The sequence below is a fragment of the Bison bison genome, unplaced genomic scaffold (genome assembly GCF_000754665.1).
Source record: "Bison bison bison isolate TAMUID 2011002044 unplaced genomic scaffold, Bison_UMD1.0 scf7180017864205, whole genome shotgun sequence".
In the NCBI taxonomy this organism is placed as follows: Eukaryota; Metazoa; Chordata; class Mammalia; order Artiodactyla; family Bovidae; genus Bison; species Bison bison.
This window is the reverse complement of record NW_011494777.1, coordinates 3449726-3470969: the sequence shown is the minus strand read 5'-3', so window position 1 is coordinate 3470969 and position 21244 is coordinate 3449726. Positions and strand designations below refer to the sequence as shown.

Sequence of the window (21244 nt, the reverse complement as noted above, 5' to 3'; positions counted from 1 at the left end):
AGCAGTCCGACTGCACTCCCAGCACCACGTAGGGCCACTCCACCCAGACGTCACAGCAGCCAGGCTCCTGGCAGGTTTGCCACAAGCGCATGTTTGTCCTAAATCCATGTTTGCAAAAACGGTTCCCCCACTAGCAGCACAGAGGCCTTCCCAGGTGGCTCATTGGTAAAGAATTTCCCTGCCAATGCAGGAGATGCAGGTTCAATCCCTGGATCAGGAAGATCCCCTGGAGAAGGGAAGGGCTACCCACTCCAGGATTCTTGCCTGAAGAATTCCATGGGCAGAGGAGCCTGGCAGCTGCAGTCCATGAGATCACAAAGAGTGGGACACCACGGAGACACTGAGTACCCACACACACTACCAGCACAGAACAGAGCACAAGACCAAAGAGGATGTGGGGAGAAGTGGCTCTAGCATGTTCCTCCCAACTCAGGCTCCTTGTCTGGAAACAGAAGAAAATAATCACAGTCAAGAGCCTCTGCCAGAAGTTGTGTGCAGATCCATGGCGTAGCTTCTGGGGAAATGCTTTGTTAATTCTAAAATGTAAGCAATCCACATTGTTCTCGGGAGATGGAGAGAGAGCGGAACAGAAGCCAGGCTCAGATGGATTAGCACTCATGCTCAGCTCTCGTGGTTCCAGGACCGGCTGGGGAGGATGAGGGAGGACCCTGGTGTCCATGTCATTCCCTCTAAACTGGGGGCTGCAAGCAGGGTCCCCGTGCAGGCAGCAGCCGGCCCAGGGCAAGAGCTACCTACGAGCTGGCCTTCCTGGGACGCAGCTCCTTTTACGAGCCTCCTTGTTATTACTGCCTATTTCTTTTTATGCCACTGCCAAATACCACCATTAATCTTTCGTGCTCCCTGAAGGCAAAACACGGGTAATTGGATTTATCCGGTTTTAGAATTTGTTAGGTTCCGTTACAAAATAAATAAATAACTGACCTCGAAAGAGAGGGGAGCCTCGAGTGGCCGCAACACCTCCGGGAGCCCGCCTGGCCTGTCTTCATTAATCTCTGCTATCTTCTCCCAGCACCTTTCCTCCTATCCTCCGGCGGGGCTCCTGGTGCACCAGACTTGATTTACGAAGTCCCTGCTCTGACCCCTTCAGCTCCAGGAGCTTCCTGCTCTGCTTTATTTTCCCAGAGGAGGTTTTCTTCTCACTGGGACTGGGTTCTGTCTCTCCATCACTCTTTCCTTTTTCCCCATCTGTTTTCACAGAGCTGTTTTCTTTCCTGACTCTAGAATGTGGAGCTGCTTAAACTTCCTCTGACTCTTCCTGTTTCTCACCTTCACGCTCCTTTTGGCTGTTTTCTAAGCAGACACGGATTCACACATCCTGAGTAATCACATTAGAGTGAATTCGTTCCAAGGTGCTTTCCTTCGTATCAGGCTGGAGGACCACAGCAAACAAATCAGACACATTGCCTGGTGTGTCCCTTTAACCCACGTGTATTAACTCCTGTAGAAAGTACCTTGGGGACCCGTCCAGACCACACCAACCATTCTCTGCAAACTCTGACCACCCCACCTGCACTGTATCTCCAGTCACATCAGAGATACAGTGTGGCTCAAGCCACAGGTACCATGCACATCAATATTTGCCAACCCAACAGCAACCGCCAACTGGAACCTCGCTGATGGAGCCTGCCTCATGCTAGAAGGATGAAAACACCCAGGAACCCACTTTCCAAGCCTACTCTTCCATCCAGGGACTGAGAATATAATGTGATCCTGAACAATGATACCACGGGGAAATCTAGTGGGAGAGAGCTTCTAGAAAATATTTTCAAAGGAGATACTCGCCAGTTCTTTGTTTCATAACAAAGAAGTGCTTTGTTAATTCTAAAATGTAAGCAATCCAAGTTGTTCTTGGGAGATGGAGAGAAAGTGGGAACAGAAGCCAGGGAATCTGTTGTATGAGGATGTGATGTCTGGAACTGCTGCAGCCCTATTGAAGTCATACCAAGTGATGATCTCAGCACTTTAGTTGATGGAAACTAACCCTGAAAGTGCCTCCCTCTAACATTCTCATTAAGTGAGACCATAAACATTACCATTGTTGACATCACTTTCACTGTTGTGTTTCATTGTTGTTGTTCAGTCACTAAGTCATGTCCCACTCTTTGCAACCCCATGGACTGCAGCATAACAGGCTTCCCTGTCCTTCACCAACTCTCAGAGTTTGCTCAAACTCATGTCCATTGAGTCAGTGATGTTACCTAACCATCTCATCCTCTGTCATCCCCTTCTCCTCCTGCCTTCAATCTTTCCTAGAATCAGGGTCTTGTCCAATGAGTTAGCTCTTTGTATCAGATGGTCAAAGTACTGGAGCTTTGGCTTCAGCATCAGTCCTTCCAATGAATATTCAGGGTTGATTTCCTTCAGGACTGACTGGTTTATTTTCCTTGCAGTCTAGGGACTCTCAAGAGTCTTTTCCAGGACAACAGTTTGAAAGCATCAATTCTTTGGCACTCAGCATTCTTTATGGTCCAACTCTAACATCTGTACATGACAACTAGAAAAACCGTAGCTTTGACTATACAGAACTTTGTTGGCAAAGTGATGTCTCTGCTTTATAATACACTGTCTAGGTTTGTCATAGCTTTCTTTCCAAGGAGCAAGCATCTTTTAATTCTGAGGCTGCAGTCATCATCCACAGTGATTTTGGAGCCCAAGAAAATAAAGTCTGTTACTGTTTCCATTTTTACTCCATCTACTTGCCATGAAGTGATGGGACTGGATGCTATGATCTTGGTTTTTTGAATGTTGAGTTTTAACCCAGCCTTTTCACTCTACTTTCCCTCTCATCAAGAGGCTCTTCAGATTTATAACTTAGAACTAAAAGCATCCTATCTGATACATGATTCCCTCTATCCAACTATGGTTTGATTGGTCTAAGGTAGACATTCAACCAACGTTTGAATACTCAGATTCATCTCCTGGAAGTTATATTGGAAATAGAAAACAGAGATGCTAGATTATCTGTGGGAACTAACTTGGGCTGAAAACCAGTGAACTCAGAAGACCCAGGATGGCTGTCTTATATCCTATGGAAATGGAGACAGCTGACTGGTAAAAAGACAAAGAAAGCAGATGTGCTGGAAAGGTTCCTATTTTTCAAATAAAAGACCATATGGCCACAAATAGGCAGATGACAGAGTGGCTGCCTAGTTCCACTTGTTACAGAAGCCAATATTCTCCACTTCTCTTGGGTTCCATGGTCCTTATAACAGAGCCTCTTTCTTTGCCTAACACTTTGAGTGGGTTTTTATAAGTCTTAACAAACAAACAAGATAATCTAAGGCAAAAAATTAGGTTGAACACAGAACTAGAGATACAGAGATGAATGAGATATCTTCACTGCCTTCTTGGAACTTCAGTTCCATGAATGGAGACCCATGGAGACCCTGTTAGAGAATCTGATAGCTACTGCTGCAGCTAGGGATGTAGTAGTGATGGGGAAGTCAGGGGAGGGCCAGTTTACTCCCTTTGCATGCTCTGCAGGAAATACTGAGAGGATCAGATGCAATATTTCCAAACAATGGTGCATGGAACTAGTTTTCATTGCATGAGAATCAGATTCTTGAGTATATGTCTCAGCAGTCTTAACTCCGTATGTCTGCAGCTGGGAACAGGAATCTGTATTCTAAAAAAAAATGTTCCCAGGTCACTATGACTACGATCCCCAGCCAGGGTGGGGAGATTGGAGATTATTAAGATAAAGGGGACCAAGGAAAACTAGGAAATATTGACAAAAGAAGCAGCATTTGAATGGGGCCTAGAAGATACAGAAGACCTACCAGATGTACAAAGAGGTTGGAAAAGAACGTCTCAGGAGGAGAAAGAGCAAAGTGCAAATCACTACACAAATAAAAGTTGCCTGTGTTCATTATTATTGTCACCTCTGTTATGATCACAAATAAATAAATGTCTGATTGTGTCTACACTCAGGAAGGACATGCAGACACAGAGAAAGATGCAATCTACCTGCCTCTTGTGAAGCAGAATTAATTAGCATGCTCTGTTTGCAAAGTATCATAGGAGGTACTTGAGACAATTACATTGACATTCTATTCCTTCTCTCAAGAAATTAACATCCAACTGAAGCCAAAAAAAAAAAAAGTCTGTGCATGTGTGTGAAAAAGAGAGAGGGCAAAATAATGAACAAATAATATGATTACCAAAGAGCCAGCAATACCTGTAAATAATGGTGGATGGAGTCAATATTTCATTCCATTCTTCTCTTGCTTGTAAGGTATCTAAAGTCTACGTAATTCTTATCCTCGCTTCTCTATAAGCGATGTACCCCTCAACCCACCCCAGCTGCTTTCAACCATCTCTGCCTTTGGATTTCCTCATTTTAATATCATATCCATAGGTGTACTTGTTTGGGCATTTATTCTTCTTGATAATCTCTGAAGCTTCTGGATCTATGGTTTGCTCTCTGACATTAATCTTGAGAAATTCCATCATCATTGCTTCAATTGTTTTTTCTGTTCCTTTCCCTCTCTTCCTTATGATATTTCCATTATATGTACATTACACCATTTATGAGTTTCCCATAGTTCTTGAATATCCTGTTCTTTTCTTTTCCTAGCCTTTTTTCTCTTTGCCTATTCAGCTTAGGAAGTTTGCATTGACGTATCATCCAGCTCACTGATTCTTTTCTTAGCTGTGTCCAGGCTACTAATAAACCCATCAAAGTCATTCTTCACTTCTGCAACAATTTTTGTAGCATTTCTTTCTGTATTTTCTCTTAGAGTTTCTATTTCTATGTTACATTACCCATCTGTTCTGGCATGTTGTCCATTTTGTCCATTAAATCACTTAACATGTGAATCCTAGTTATTTTAAATTTCTGGTCTGATAATTCCAACATCCCTGCTATATCTGAGTGTAGTTTTAATGCTCACTTTCTCTTCAAGCTATGTTTTGTGCTTTTTTAGCTGAAGGAGGGTAGAGCTGGGTATTTCACTTTTCCAGGCAGTTTAGGCTCCAGTGAAACCCACTGAGGTTTGAATCTGGTGAAATAGTTTGAAGGCAGGTTTTGTTACAGAGAGAAGAATGCTCTAGTGTATGTCAAAATGGTACCTCCTCCTGCCAGTTCTCATATTTTCATGCTGAGAACCTGCTGGGGCTCCTGGAGGTAAAACTCACAAAAGTATGACCCCCAATTTCCAAAGCTGTGCCATCTGGACTTACTTCTCAAGTTAGTCCATACTCAATCTCTGGAAAATAGCACCTGGCATATAGTGTCCAGTAAACATTTGCTGAAATAAATGGATGGATAAACATATCCATCATCCATTGCCTGTGGGAAGATATTAGACTGGCCACTGTGAAAAATGCATAAAAAGAGACTGAATGTTATTAATCCGAAGAAATGCAAATTAAAATTTCACAATCATACACTACTTCATATACCCACTAAAAAGTCTACAAATTATTTTTAAAAAACCAAAAACCTAAAAGGACCTACAATGACAAATGTTGGAACTGTGGAGCAGCTGGAGCTCTGAGACATCAGTGAGGATGTAAATTGGTATAACATTGGAAAATGGACTGTCTGTTTCATTAAAGGTAAACTGATACATATCATATGATTCAATAGTTCTATTCCTAGGCATTTTTTAATGAAAATATATTTCCTTATCAAGATTTATACTCAAATATTCATTGCACCTTAATTAAAAAAACCCAAAAACTAGAAACAATATTAATCCTTCAACAGGTAAATGGGGAAAAAAATTGTGATATACCCATAAAATGGAATACTATAGGGCAAAGGGAATGAACGACAAGGAGTGACATGTATATATCTCAAATACATTAAACTGAAGGAAAAAGATCACATATTAGACATACTGTGTAATATAGGATTATTCCATTTAAACAAAATTTTAGAACAAATGAAATGATGTCTATGGTGTCAGAAAGGAAGCTGATGCCTGCCTAGGCCTGGAGGACTGACTTTAAAAGGGTAGAGCAGGAATGTCAGCAAGATGACAGCCTAGGAAGAACAAACCTTTGTTTACCTACAGAAACACTAAACACACAACTAGAAACTGGAAACAATAACTTTACAAGGGCTCTGGAAATCAACCAAAGATTACAGAATCTGACCAAATGCCCAACGCAGGAAAAAAAAAGAAGCATCATTTAAAATAACTAGAAATGTCATGGTATTTTTATTTCCTCTTATTCTACCTGCCTTCAGTGCAGTGCAGTTAGGAGTAAGCAGTAGCCTGAACATCTATCCAAACTGAACACAAAAATAATAGAAGGAAGGAAATAATAGTGATTAGAGATCAACGATATTGAAAACAGAAAAAAAAAATAGAATCAAGAAAGCCAAAAGTTAGTTTTGAACAAATTAACAAACCTTTAGCTAGATTTACCAAGAACAACAACAACAAAAAGACCAGATAAAATAAAAATGAAAGAAGGGATGCTGCAGAAACTGAAAAGATCATAAGAGAGTACTATGGACTATAGTATGTAAACAAACTGGATAATCAATCAAAGGCAAAAGAGATAAATTTCTAGAAAAAATATAGCCTCTTTAAACTAAATAATGAAGAAACAGAAAATCTGAATGGCCATTTAACTAGTAAGGAGACTGAGTCAGTAATCAAAAATCTCCTAACAAAGAAAAACCCAAGACAAGCTGGCTTCAGTAGTGAATCCTACAAAGAAGTTAAAGAATTAACAATAGTTATCCTCAAACCCTTTCCAAAAAAATAAAGAGGTAAGAACACTTCTAAACTCATTCTATGAGGCCAGCATTATCCTAATACCAAAGCCAGAGAAAGACACCACAAGAAAAGGAAACTACAGACTATATCTCTTATCATAAGGGATGTAAAACCACTGATGCAAAACCCTCAATATACAGTCGACTCCTGAACAACATGGGGGCTAGGGGTGCTGACCCTCTGTACCGCTGAAAATCGCTTTTAATTTATAGTTAGCCCTCCACATAAAAGTGTTGCTTCCTCTCTATCTGCAGTTTTCCATCTGTGGGTTCAACCAACCACAATTCACGTTGCAAACATAGTGTTTACTATTGAAAAGACTCTATATACAAGCAGACTGGTACAGTTCAAACCTGTGTTATTTAAGAGCCAACTGTGCTAACAAACTGAATTCAACATGATGCTAAAAGATTATATACCATAAACAAGGAGAACATATTACTGGAATACAAGGATGGTTGAATACATGAAAATCACTCAACAAATATACCATATTAGCAGGATGAATTTAAAAAAATAGTAAATTGATGCAGAAAAAACATTTGGCAAAATTCAACACTCTTTTGTGATAAAAAATTCAATAAACTAGAAGTAGAAGGAAATTATATCAAGGTAAGGCCATATATAAAATACTTATACTTAATGTTGAAAAACTAAATACTTCCTTCTAATGTCAGGAACAAGGCAAGGTTGCTCGCTTTCATCACTTCTATTCACATAGTACTGGAAGTTCTAGTCAGGGCAATTAGGCAAGAAAAATATCTAAAAGTTATCAAAACTGGAAAGAAAGAAATAAAATTATTTTTATGCATATGCCATAATCTTCACATAAAAATAAAAACGTATGTGTTTTATATAACACATACAAAGCAGTTGTATTTCTATGCACTAACAATGAACAATCCAAAAAGGAAATTAAGAATCAATTTAATTTATACATTTAAAATTACTAGGAATAAACTTAAACAAGGTGAAAGAATTATACACTAAAAACTACAAAATGTTTCTGAAAGAAATTAAAGACAAATATTCATGAAAAGACATCCCATGTTTATGGATTAAAAGACAGCATTATTAAATTGTCAATACTACTTTAAGCTGTCTCCACCTTCAGTGCAATCCCTGTCAATAGTGACTTTGATGTTTTTTCAAAAATAGAAAAATTGATCCTAGATGCATATATAGCCTCAGTGGATCCCAAATACCTAAAATAATCTTGAAAAATAACAAAGTAAAAGGTCTCATACTCTTGGTTTCAAAATCTACTATAAGCTGCAATAACCAAAACAGTATGGTCCTGGCATAAAGACAGACATAGACCAACGGAGTAGAATAGAGATCACAGAAATAAACTACAGTTCAAATGAATTTTAACAAGAGTGAGAAGCCCAATAAGGAAAAGATACTCTTTTCAACAAGTGGTGCTGGAAAAACTGCATGCTGCTGCTGCTAAGTCGCTTCAGTCGTGTCCGACTCTGTGCGACCCCATAGATGGCAGCCCACCAGGCTCCCCCGTCCCTGGGATTCTCCAGGCAAGAACACTGGAGTGGGTTGCCATTTCCTTCTCCAATGCATGAAAGTGAAAAGTGAAAGTGAAGTGGCTCAGTCGTGTCCGACTCTTAGCGACCCCATGGACTGCAGCCCACCAGGCTCCTTCGTCCAAGGGACTTTCCAGGCAAGAGTACTGGAGTGGGGTGCCACTGCATATCTACATGCAATAAAATTAACTTGGACTCCTACCTTACACCATATGCAAAAACTAACTCAAAATGGAGCAAAGATCTAAACAGAAGAGTTAAAACCATTAAACTGTTCAAGGACAAAATATGGGAAAAGCTTCATGACATTGGATCAGGCAAAGATTTCTTGGATAGGACAGCAAAGCGTAAAGGACAAAAGAAAAAAATGATAAAATGTGCAAACTCACATTAAAAAGCTGTGTGCGTCAAAAGACATTATTGACAGAGTAAAAAGGCAATGCACACATGGAATAATACATGTGCAAATCATTTCTAATAAAATATTAATATTCAGAATACATCAAGAATTATTATAACTCAACAACAACAAAGCCTAGTAACCTGATTCACTCAGTCGTGTCTGATTCATCGTGACCCCATGAACTGCAGCCTACCGGGCTCCTCCACCCATGGGATTTTCCAGGCAAGAGTACTGGAGTAGGGTGCCATTTCCTTCTCCAAGTAACCTGATTAAATATGAACAATCAATTGAATAGACATTTCTCTAAAGAAGATGCACAAATGGACATTAGCACATCAATATCACTAATCATCAAGGAAATGCAGATCAAAACCGCAGTGAGATAACATTTCACCTCTATTAAAATGGCTATTATAAAAACAAAAAACTGAAAATAACAAGTGTTGACAAGGATGTGGAGACACTGGAACCCTTGTGCATTGCTGGAGGGGATGTAAAATGGTGCAGCCACTATGCAAAATGGTATGGCAGTTCATCAAAATTATACAGGATTACCACATGATCTACTTCTGGGCATATAAAATCCCATTTCTGGGAATACACCAAAAGAATTGAAAGCAGAAAACAGATATTTGTACACCCACATCCATAGCAGCATTATTCATAGCAGCAGCCCATGTTTCCATAGACAGATCAGATCAGATCAGTCGCTCAGTCGTGTCCGACTCTTTGCAACCCCATGAATCGCAGCATGCCAGGCCTCCCTGTCCATCACTAATTCCCAGAGTTCACCCAGACTCATGTCCATTGAGTCAGTGATGCCATCCAGCCATCTCATCCTCTGTTGTCCCCTTCTCCTCCTGCCCCCAATCCCTCCAAGCATCAGAGTCTTTTCCAATGAGTCAACTCTTCCCATGAGGTGAACAAAGTACTGGAGTTTCAGCTGTAGCATCAGTTCTTCCAAAGAAATCCCAGGGCTGACCTCCTTCAGAATGGACTGGTTGGATCTCCTTGCAGTCCAAGGGACTCTCAAGAGTCTTCTCCAACACCACAGTTCAAAAGCATCAATTCTTCGGTGCTCAGCCTTCTTCACAGTCCAACTCTCACATCCATACACGACCACAGGAAAAACTATAGCCTTGACTAGACAGACCTTTGTTGGCAAAGTAATGTCTCTGCTGTAAATGATAAATAGTGGTATAAACCTACAATTGAATATTTTTCAGCCTTAAGAAGGAAGGAAATTCTGACACACGCTACAGTGATGAACCTTGAAGACATGAAGCTAAATGAAATAGGGCAGTCATAGAAGGACAAATACTGTATGATCCCACGATATGAAGTCCCTAGAGGAGACAGAAACTCAGGGCAGCAGGGAGAGCGGATGGGGAATTAGTCTTTAATGGGGGAGGGGGGCAGGGTTTCCGTTCAGAAAGCTGAAAACAGGCCTGGAGATACACGTTTTGGCACATAAAATAAACACATTTAATGACATAGAAATGCATATTTAAAAGTGGTTAAAATAGTAAATTTCATGCCGTGCATATTTGACCACAAAAAAAGAGAGGGCATAGGGGAATTCTTTGAGGGTGATAAAAAAGAATATATTCTATATCTTTTAGAGTGGAGGTTACACGGTTGAATGTGAATGCCAGGGTTTGTCTAAGTGAACACAGAATATAGTGCATTTTATGCAAATTCACTCCTCTCCTCCTCACTCTCTCCCTCTGGCTCCTTTCTCCCCCACTTCCTGATCTATGGGCCCTTTATTCTGCTAACATATTCACTAGATGTGAGTGTTTAAAGAGGAAACTCTGGGATTAATTCAACTTTATAATTTCCACGCCGCTTAGAACTGGGCTTGGCACAGAGTAGTCAATAAAAGCTGGTTCTTTAAATTGTGAATTCAGGAACTTACATATTTTTAAAACATTAATGCTACTGTTTATCATGAACTTACTACATGTCTGATTTTAGTCTAAGCTCTTACAAACTTAATGCCATCTACTCCTCCCCTACAACTTAGTGAGGTGGTGTATAACCCCTCAATCCTTTATTTAAAATTGAGGGTTGGATAAACTTGGTCACTTGTCTGATCACATTCAGCCAGGATTTGAACTGAATCTTCTTGACTTTTAAAGTCTGTGCCTTAACCTCTTGACACGGGTTATACTTAACCTTATATTTCTCTAAGCGCCCACTGACTGCTGCTCTGTGCTTCGTTGCTCAGTCATGTGTGACTCTTGGCGACACCATCGACTGTAGCCCGCCAGGCTCCTCTGTCCATGGTTCTTCTCCAGAAAGAATGCAGGAATATGTTGCCATGCTCTCCTCTGAGGGATCGTCCCAATCCAGGGATAGAATGCAAGTCTTCCATATTGCAGGCAGATTCTTTCCTGCCTGAGCCATTAGGGAAGCCCACTGACGAGCTGAGTGTAAATGTAAACTTATAATCAAGAAGATCTATAAACTGTTCCCACTGCACAGTCATAGCAGGACAGGTGCTCTGGGGATGTATTCAAGGATCTCATAGTGAGAGCTCATCACAGAAGCTGCTATATTTCACACGGACAAAACAATAGGTCCCTAAGTCCCTTCATCCTAAGATGCCCTCTGCAATTTTAGAAGACTACTCTCACTGACATTTTTTTCCATTCCTGAGAGTTTGCAGATAAAGTTCCAGGATATGCCACCCTCTATTCTGTATCCTTAATAAAAAGGGAGGAGGCTGGTATACCTCCCTTGTAACTGCTCAGCATCTCAGAATGGTGACTTTAAGAATGGTGTGAAATTCGAAAATGCTGCAATTATAATAAGCAGGAGAAGACAGGACAAGTTAAATACCAAGTATCTAGGGAGAGATCATTATCTCAACCAGGACTCAAATGCCAGAATCTTTGGTTGTAATGTCAGTGACTTCCCAATTGCTTAAAAATGGATGAGAATATCTTCATTAGGAAAAGTAGGTATGTGTGTGTGTGAGAGAAAGAGGTGGACAGACAGAGATAAAGGACACACATTCATCTTTGCAACAAACTTGGAGCATCCCCTCTGAGTTAGGTGTTGAACTGGACTCTGGGACCCAAAGATGGAGAGAGAGTGTTAATACATTTAACAAAAGGCACAGAAGCAGTGCCAACAAGAGCAGGGAGAGGAGTATTTTTAGGGATGGGCTAGAAAGATAGGCCGGCACAAATATGAATCCCTTTATTCCCTCCTTCCACACAGGTGCCTTTCAGTCACCTAAGTCAATGTGGGCAAGGCCGCTCCAATAACACACCTGACTGATTCATTTCCTTGCAAAGCACATGCTGACTTCTTTTATCCATCGTGGGGAGTTCCAAACATCAAACAAGAATCCCTACACTGGGATGGCATCAATTGCAATCAATCCCAGTCAAGGCGCATGCTATCTGGTAGGGCAACGCATATACCCAAGAATGACAGGGTATTAATAAAGGATCAAGCATGAATTGGCTGAGCTCTCACCTTTTGCCTGCCTATAAGGTGGTCTCTGAAAGGATGTTCCAGTGGGCAGGTGAACAGTAAGTGCTGGAAAGTCCAGGAATCAGGAGGAGTTAGAGAGGATTGGGGTCAACACTGGAGCTGGGCTTTTGGAGAAGAGACACCTGCCGAATAGAGCAGACTGCCGATGACCCAGCGCCTGGGGTGGGTCCAGCACAAAGGAGCAGGTCATGCGCCAGGGCTCAGTGACAGAAAGGGTTCTCCAGCTGCCAGGCGAAACCAAGGGTCAGAAAGAGCCGGGTTCTGGCAGCAAGTGAGAACCTGAGCCCTAAATTTGCTGGCACCTTGACTTAGGATGGGGCTTCCCTGGTGGCTGAGATGGTAAAGACTCTGCCTGCAGTGTGGGAGACCCGAGTTCCATCCCTGGGTTGGGAAGATCCCTTGGAGGAAGGCATGACTACCCACTCCAGTATTCTTGCCTGGAGAATCCCATGGACAGAGGAGCCTGGTCGGCTACACTCCATGGGATCACAAAGAGTCAGACACGACTGAGCAACTAACACACACACGCACCACAATGCCTTAGGGTGGACATGGCACACCTGTGTGGGTGTGGTCCCACGACCCGGACAGTCAGTCCTCCGATTGACTGGCACAGCAGAGCCTGGGGGAGGGGACGGGCAGTACTGCCACTTCCTGTCTCCCCCTCTTCCTCTACCTGGGACTACAGAGAGTCCACCTTAACCACTTCATCCTCACGTGGGCAGAGTCTCTGTCTGTCTGCGACTCTTGCTGACGCCCTGGGAAAGTCTCTTTCCTTCTCTATACTTTCCATTTTTGTCTTTTGTCTCCTTGATCTATCTTCCTTGCTTTATTAATACTCATGAAAATACTCCTCAGCATTACTGAGGCTGCAAATGCACACTTGAATCAAATAAAAGGAAAGCTATGCATCTTAAAATTAAATTTGGCACAACAGAAACAATAATACAAACTCCCAAACTTTTGGAAGTATTCAGAAATGTCTTTGGGAAAATGTTTCCATGTTATCTTACTGTAATTATGTCTACTTTTCTTCAGCACTGGCATTCACGATAAATAGAAAATTATCATATTCATTTTTCCCATCTTTTGTGTAATTACTTCTTCTACAACAACATCGTGTTCTATTATTCTTCATGGCGGGTCTATAGCATTTTGGATAATTATGAGTTAAATTATCTTCTGTGGCCTTGCCAGAAAACTTCACAACCACTTAAAACATACTGTATTTCTATTATGCAATGGAAACTTGGTTAATCGAGATCTCATAAATCTTCAGACCCAATGGAGATGTTTAATATTCAAAAGCAAGTTTTCAACATTGATCAGCACTCTTACGGAAGCCAGGTCAAGTCCTTCAGCATCTTTTTGATTTAAGCAAAATGTACCATCTCCAGGGAAGAGGAGGCCACAAGAGGTCAGGCAGACATTGTAGGGTATGAGTCAGCCACAAGGTGAGCAAGAAGGGCCTGTGCCCGCTGCTGCCACAGTCTTGATGGTTTAAAATAAAATACGAGCATAAAGACGGGGAGACGGGATGACACAATGACTTGGATTTTTGGATCTAGAAACACGTGACTTCTCATCTTTGCAGCCTTCCACGCGGGTCACTTGCTTCCTCCTGGTTCTTGGAGAAATGCTCTGTCATTGGTGTCCTTGTCATCATTCCCCTGCTGGCTCTGTCCTGTCTGCAGGGTCCCTGGAGGGGCTGCTCATCCTGTGAGAGGTCACAGACGTTCCCAGAGGGTGCAGCATTCGGGGCAGAGTCAAAGCTAAGGGCACCCAGAGGGCAGCACAGGGGCAGCACACATGGTGGGTGGGGGCAGCACACATGGTGGGTGGGACCCTCTGCAGCCTGATTTCTGGCCCCAAGAGACAGAGCAGTGCTTGCTGGTGTGCAGGGAGAGGCCTAAAGGACCTGCTGGGGGCACAGCACAGGCGGCCACAGCCCTCAACCCAGCGCAGACGTCCTAACCTGGGCTCAAATACAGCTCCCAGGAACACAGAGGAGCCGTCTGCTTCTTCTGCTTGAAGCTCATGGAAACATCCTCTGTTCTCCCTACCTGGAAGAGGGCACTATCAAACTCAGAAGAAGGGGGAAAAGGCATTCTAGGAGCAAGCATAGACTCTGACACATAATAACCATGTGACCCAAGGCAAGTGCCTCAACCTTCTGAACCTTAGTCTCCTAGTTTATACATTGCGGATTGTAGAGGAACAAAATTTGACATGTCAAAATGTTTCTGGCATGTGGATTATTTCAAGCTGAAAACAGTCAAGGCCCAAGACTCAGGAAGAAACTCTGACCTTCCCAGTAACTGTCTTGAGAATTCAGATAGAGAACCTATTCCAGGAACAGAGGGTCAGAAGAGATGTCTGCAAAGAATACGGCCAGGTTTGGGGGGGCAACTCCCAGAGATCAGAGCCCACTCTGCGTCCCTCTCTGTTGGACCAACATTCATTCATTTACCAATCAATCTGCTTTTTCATCTCCATGTGAACTGCCTTCCTCTACTTAAAAGTTCCACACCACTACTTCCAACATCCTCCTTAGTCTTCAGCTGAGGATGGTGTTCAGGATGAGGACTTTGGGCTTTGGGGTGAGTTATTTAGTTCCCCTGGGTTTCTTCCATGTATATATGTTATTAAACTTTTGTTTGACTTTCTCCTCTTCACCTGTCTGCTGTCTGTTTAATTCTTAGACCAGCCAGAAGACCCTAGAAGGGTAGAAGAAAATGTCTCCTTCCTGGACAGGATCATAATATTCTGAAAATTACATGAAACAGTAAGTAATTGGCCTGGCACCCGACACACAGTCAATTATGGATGACGGGGTCTATTTATTTAAGCCCCACCCACAGGTTTTACTGAAGGGTCTGCGGTGTGGTCCCGCAGGGAAGGGGCACCAGGCTCCAACACCTCCCTTTTCTAACCTCCTCTACTGAGGCAATGACATACAGATGGAGGCAGGGCGAGTGCTGAGCTGCAGAAACATCACAGCTTCAGTTTTCACGTCTTAAAAAAAGATGTGCCAGGTACGAGAAGTCCCAGGAAGGTGCTACAGCTGGAAGGTGAGAAGGCACTCAGCGGGAAGCCTCTCTCCCCAGGGCCCATTCCCAGCCACCTTCCTCCTCAACCCAAGGTCAGCTAAAAAGCATCTTCCTGCAGGGGAAATGGTACACAAACTAATGAACCCAAAATAGTCTGGGCCATCTTGAGTGGATTGGAAAATAAAAAATCAAGAAAGGTTAACAGTTCCTAACTTAACAGGCAACGCCATTTTGGCCAGCCCTAAACATATGTTTAGGACCATGACGATGCTTCCCATTAATGATAATGTGCAAGTCCTCCTTTGGGAAGGATGGACGGGACCTCTTATCCTCTGCGTCTCATGTCTGGACCCCATCAGGTCTGGGGCTCAGGCTGCCCAGTCCTGCTCGCCTCCACCCTTGCCCTTCACCAGAGCCAGCTGCACAGTGAGCAAGGTAGGCAGGCCAAGGTCCCTTTCTAGAACAGCAGGACTAAACTGAACCCAAGGACCAAATTTACTTAAAGGCCAAAAAAAAAAAAGAACAAGGGCTTAGATGGGAATGGCTGAGTTGTTTAGAGCAATCCAGAAAGTCACAGAACACATATGCTGACTGCCTTAAGATGCGCCCCCCCATCCCCCGTGCTGGCATCCCTACCAATCAGTGATTAGACGACCTCAATCTAGCCAGCCCCCCTCTTCCAGGCCTGCCGGATGGGAATACGCCAACTTCCCCATCCGCCCCTCTCCCTCCTGGCTCCACATGTCTCCTCTGGTCGACAGAAGGCAGGTCTCCGCAGGAACAGCCCTGCTCTCAAGTCCATCACCCTACTGCAGCTGAGAAGACCCCCTCTGCTCTGCTGCCCTGCTCCTCGCCTTGTCCCAGGGATGGCTCAGCCTCGGAGGCCACTGGTGGACTCAGTGTCCCCCTGGCAAGTGATCGCACCAGAATGCAGGTCCCCCAGGCCCCCAAAGGCTCTAACCAACCACCTGCCGTTGGCGCCATATTGTGAAGAGAACGGAACCCTTTCGCTGTGAGCATTTTATCGCTGCAGATTAACACTCCATCATAAGAGACTGAGCTCCTTTACAGTGGAGTAAAGCATTCAGCCCAGACGTATCATTTTGGATCCTCAGTATCCATGACGGTGTCTGTAGCCAACACCTAGGTCATGGCTTTGTGCCTCTAGGAACTCACAGTCCAACCACACCCACATGTAACTGACGAGTCCACAGTGTGTGACCATCAGAACAAAGATCTGCAGCAGGCGTTATGGGGGCTCAGATGAAGGTGAGTCCTGACCATGAGCAGAAAGCAGGGCGCTGGCTGGCACTGGGGAAAGGGTGAGAATTCTAGAGTTCTGTGTGTGTGGTTGGGGGGGCAGAGAATGCTAGAGATCTGTGTGTGTGGTGGGAGGGGGAGGAGAATTCTAGAGCTCTCTATGCATCTGGGGGAGCGGGGAGAAATGAACCCAGAAAGGACAGGGCATCACAGGTCATCACTGAGGTTTTGTTTGGCTCCTATAACAACCTGCACTTGTGTGTTGCTTTCTAATCAGCATAATAACACCATCTCTTTCATCTCCCCGATGCCTTAGATGGGGCAGACATCATCCCCAAGGGTACACAAATGAATTCAAGTGCTCAAAATCATTTGGCAGGTGAGGGAAGGAGTAAGAATCAAGCCCAGGTGGTATGCAGGCCCCCAGGCCTGGTGCTCCTTCTCAGGCAATTCAGCAGCTTTAAGTGGTGAGGTCCATGCACGCAGGTAGGGTTATGAAAGTGTGGGCAGGACCACTGGACACCAGCCTTGCTCAGATGCTCTGGGGCAGGAAGGGGCTCTGGGGCAGCAGTTCTCAACATGAGAAATACTAGAAGAGATCTTTAATACACCCGTGCCCAACTCCAGACATTTTGCTTTCATTCGTCTGGGATCCTGGCCATGGAACATCTAAAATGCATCTTCAGTAACTCCGGGGCAACCCAGGTTAGCACTGCAGCTGGAGTGGCCCTGTATGGACTTGTACTTGGGTCCATGTCTGAATCCATCTTACCAGAGCGAAGCCATTGCCCCGATCAGAGTCCTTATTCAGTTTAGGTAACTGAAATGCTGAAATTCACGTGCTGTGGCCTTGTTTGGAATAACCTAATGGCTCTTCTGAATGTTCTAATGTACACAAAAAGAAAGCTGCTGATGGAGAGGGCAAAAGGCAGAGAAACACCCAGGAAAAGACAGGACGCCTCCGTGGGAGCCTGACTGCCTCAGTGACTTTGGCAAAATCCTGCTGCACAGATTCCTCCTTGGCAGTGGTTAACCTCCAAATACTGGGTTCCAAAGAGATTAGCTCAGAACTCCAAATGAAAATGCGAGGGTATTTTAGACGAGAGTTTCTAAGCATAATCCCAGATCAGCCAGCCTGGATCAGCAAAACTGATTATCCTGCCATGCTTAAAAAAAAAACAACCCTCCCCAGGTTGCTGGTGGGAACTTTTCCCGCTTAGCAGAACAGTTACAGCAACAACCCCCACTTTCAGCCTACCGAAACCCCCTCAGAATGTTCACGGACACGGATGATGCGGTTCACTGCAAAACCGAAGCAAATTTAGAGAAGACTGAGGTCCAGGAAGAAAACACATCTGGTGAGCATTGCGTCACTGAAATAGCCTAATACACACCAGCTGACCACACCGAGCATCCTGGGCTCCCTTCCTGACGTGGGCAATGATTCAGACACAGGACTTCTAGACACTTGTCATATCTAATCTAATGCAGAGGCACAGAACATTTTTAACCCAACAGCAGATAATTGTAATGAAATGATTCTGGCCAAGAGGGCCCATTTGTAATAATGAATTCAAATCAGATTCATAGCAGCTATAATTCAGACACTGTGAATACCACCTTCATTTTCCATATCATCTCTCTTTCAAGAAGGCAAAATAACTCCATAGTCCCATAATTATTTTTACTTTTCAAGTAGCCCTGTGAAGTAGTTATGAGGAAGATAATATTGCCTCATCTACATAAAATGAGTTCCTTCCACGTTCAAAGACCTAGCACCACAAACATGCGCCGAGGAAGGAGATCACCCCTCTCTAAGCCGAGCAGCATCTCACTGAAAATTTCAAAGGAGGACCGAGCTTTCTCCTTCCCTTGGCTTCTCCTGGTTGGTCTTCGACCTCCTATGTAACTTCATTCAAGATTGAGAAACAGGTTTGGATTACTTTGCTCCGAGGCAGCCACATATGAACAGACTTTCTATGGCTCTGACTAGTGGACCTGGGAATCAGTCAGTGCTTTCAATGCCTTCTGAACATCTGATGCATTCAGAACACTAAATTCCCAAACACAGAATTCCCAGTGGCACACCTTTTAGGAGATTAGAGAGTGACTGCAGTTAAGAACTACAATTTTTTAGAAGCAAAAAAAAACCAACAGGATGATACATCTATCTGGGGTTGAGACCATGGACTTCCAGAGACGGGAAACAGGATGCCCGCCCCCTCAGAGTCCTGACAAACAAGGTTTTCACTGAGACCGGCGCACAGCTGTCAAGCCAAGACACCAAAGGAGCATGGAGAACAGAAGGGGAGAGATTGAGACCCCCAGAAATCTGTGAGAGTTATTGATGTTATTTTAAGAAACACTGTGATTGTAGTGAAATCAGAACCTTAAAAAATAAGGGAATAGTAAGACTTCAGTGGTCAAAGATGGAAAGATGAGAATGAATAACACGCAAAAGCATATAAAATGGAGGCATTTGATAAAAATGAAAGAAACTTAATAAAAGAGGAAAACATGAGAGGTAAAAGAAAGAGAATACAGAAAGATTAAAATGGGGACAATGCACTGAATTTCTCTATTTCAGGGCAAGTTATACAGAAGTCAAGAGGCAAAATCATCGTAAGATGGGCTTACTTTTTAAAAAATAAAGCATGCCGTCAGGTAACAGATAACAGTTATATTCAAATATGTAAGGTTTTTCTTTCTTTTTTCTCCACAAAGCACAAAAAGCAACTATTCAGCTTTTCCCTTTTTTATTCCCATTCCCATTACGAAGCCCAGCTGCTAAACATTAGAATTGAAGATCATGAAAACAGGCCAGCAGCTAATAAAAAGGTAGCTCAAAGCTGGCCCTCTGCTGGTGGAATAGTGTTACTGCAGGCCAGAAAGCTTTAACTTTCAGGGACAAGAAGAGGCCGGAGGCTTTTGGAAAGTTCAGCACTGAGACCTTATCCTGTGCTACGCCTCTCTGTCCCTGGTACGAGGGTATGAGTTTGGAGGACGGAGAGAGAGGCACACAGCATTGGCACCCCTTAACACCCACCGCCATTTCCCCACGTCGCCTGGGGTAACCCGCACCGTAGCCTGGCTGTTACTCCTCTCTTTGAGCAGACTGGCCCTCTGCGCATGTGCCTTGCAGGGCGTGGACCAGCCCCTCACCCCGGGATTTCTCTGATGGAAGGAAGTATGCACGTTATACTCCCTCTAGTCCGGGACAAGCCAGAGGGGTTCCCTCCTGCTGGAGGTCTGGAAAGGAGGTCTGTCTCCATTCTGGTTTTTCTCCCTCCTTCTGGGGCCCCCATACACCACCAGACAGGGTTCTAGGACCTGTCCTTGGGCTCAGAAGAAAACTCAGTGAGACCACTCAGAAGGCAAGCATCAACCTCACGCCTGGGATTAGGAAGAAGAGCAGTGGTCGCGTGAGGCCTTCCTTTCGTTCCCAGGGAGAGGTTCATCTGGGCTGAGAGGGACACCAAGAAAGTCGAGGGCCGAGCAGGAAGGGAGCCCCACCCTCACGCGTTCCTTGGAGCTGCCAGGCTTCTCAGCTGCAGAATCTGGGGCACGATGTTTTATTTCCACCGTAACCATCAAAGTCACAGGCAGGGCAAATGCATTCACCCCGTGCACACTGTGAGCAGAGTTAAGCTGGGACGTCCCTGAATGTGTCTCCGAGGACCAGAACTGCCTCATTAAAGGGATAAAAGATGATATCTGCTGAGCTGGTGGAAACTGGTGGCTGCATTTTTATTAAAGTCTCTGCTGCAGCAGGCCGGGTCCCTAAAGGTTCATATTCCAAGAATCTCCACCCCTCTGCCTGGAGCCCGTAAGTGCTTCTCTGTAACTCATTAAGGTAAAACAAAAAGCTTTCCTATTGTGCTTTTCACACAGGAGTGTTGTCGTTGCATAAAAGAGACATGTTTCCTCTCCCTGGGCCGAGCCTGCAAAGATAAAACTGCCCTCGTAATTTACAACCGGGGCCCCAGGAGCAGCACACGGGGTTGGCATGGATGGCTGCAGACTCATAAAGGGCCCGGGCCCAGCAGCTGGCAATTCCAGAGCCGGAAATTTCAGGTATCCCGCTGATAGAGGCCAACCAGCCCTCTCTGGACCACCATGCCTCATCACATACCTTCCCGACTATGAGACAGCCCCCAGGGCACCAGTGCTCCCAAGCTCAGCCCCCAGTATTTCAATGCCAGGGCTCACATCGCTGTGCCAAGTCTAGCCACAGCCTCATGGATACATGCAATCCCAAGCCTGGACCTCAGGACTCGCTCTGAAAACCCGGGGCCAGAGAAGCCACAGCGAATGAGCAAGCTGTCCAGGAGAACGGGTTCCAGTTGCCACAGAACGCCAAGTGGGCACCTCTTGGGCCTGCAAAAGCCCTCTCCCACGCTCGTCCCCCACGCAGGTCTCCGGTCCTCTCTCGCTCGCCCGTTCCCACCGAATCCCATCTGAGGGGCTCAGTCCCCCGCCGAAGTACAGCTCCCTACCTGAGGGTGGCGCTCTCCCCCTGCCGGACCGTCACGTTGTCCATCGCCTTGGGGAAGTGGCATCTCCGCTGCGCACGGGCACTCCTGTGGGTACAAGGAACAGCAGCCTGAGAGACACGACCACGAGGCACTTCCAGGGCTGGAACAGGGACCCACAGACCCCCATCCTCGACAGCCACAACTTCCCAGAACTCCGGCGGCGGCTCGGTCCTCGTCCCCCGCCCCGCACGCGAGC

The 21244-nt window shown here is 44.5% G+C and overlaps 1 protein-coding gene across 1 annotated transcript in view; it reads right to left on the bottom strand.

Annotated features, from left to right (window-relative positions):
* The window catches only part of OPCML (opioid binding protein/cell adhesion molecule-like), a 527809-nt gene extending 506634 nt beyond the window's left edge, over positions 1-21175 (bottom strand). The window contains 2 exon segments of the mRNA XM_010844694.1: positions 21010-21067; positions 21070-21175. Coding sequence (XP_010842996.1) covers positions 21010-21067; positions 21070-21175 — 164 coding nt within the window.
* Positions 21176-21244: the final 69 nt, after the last annotated feature.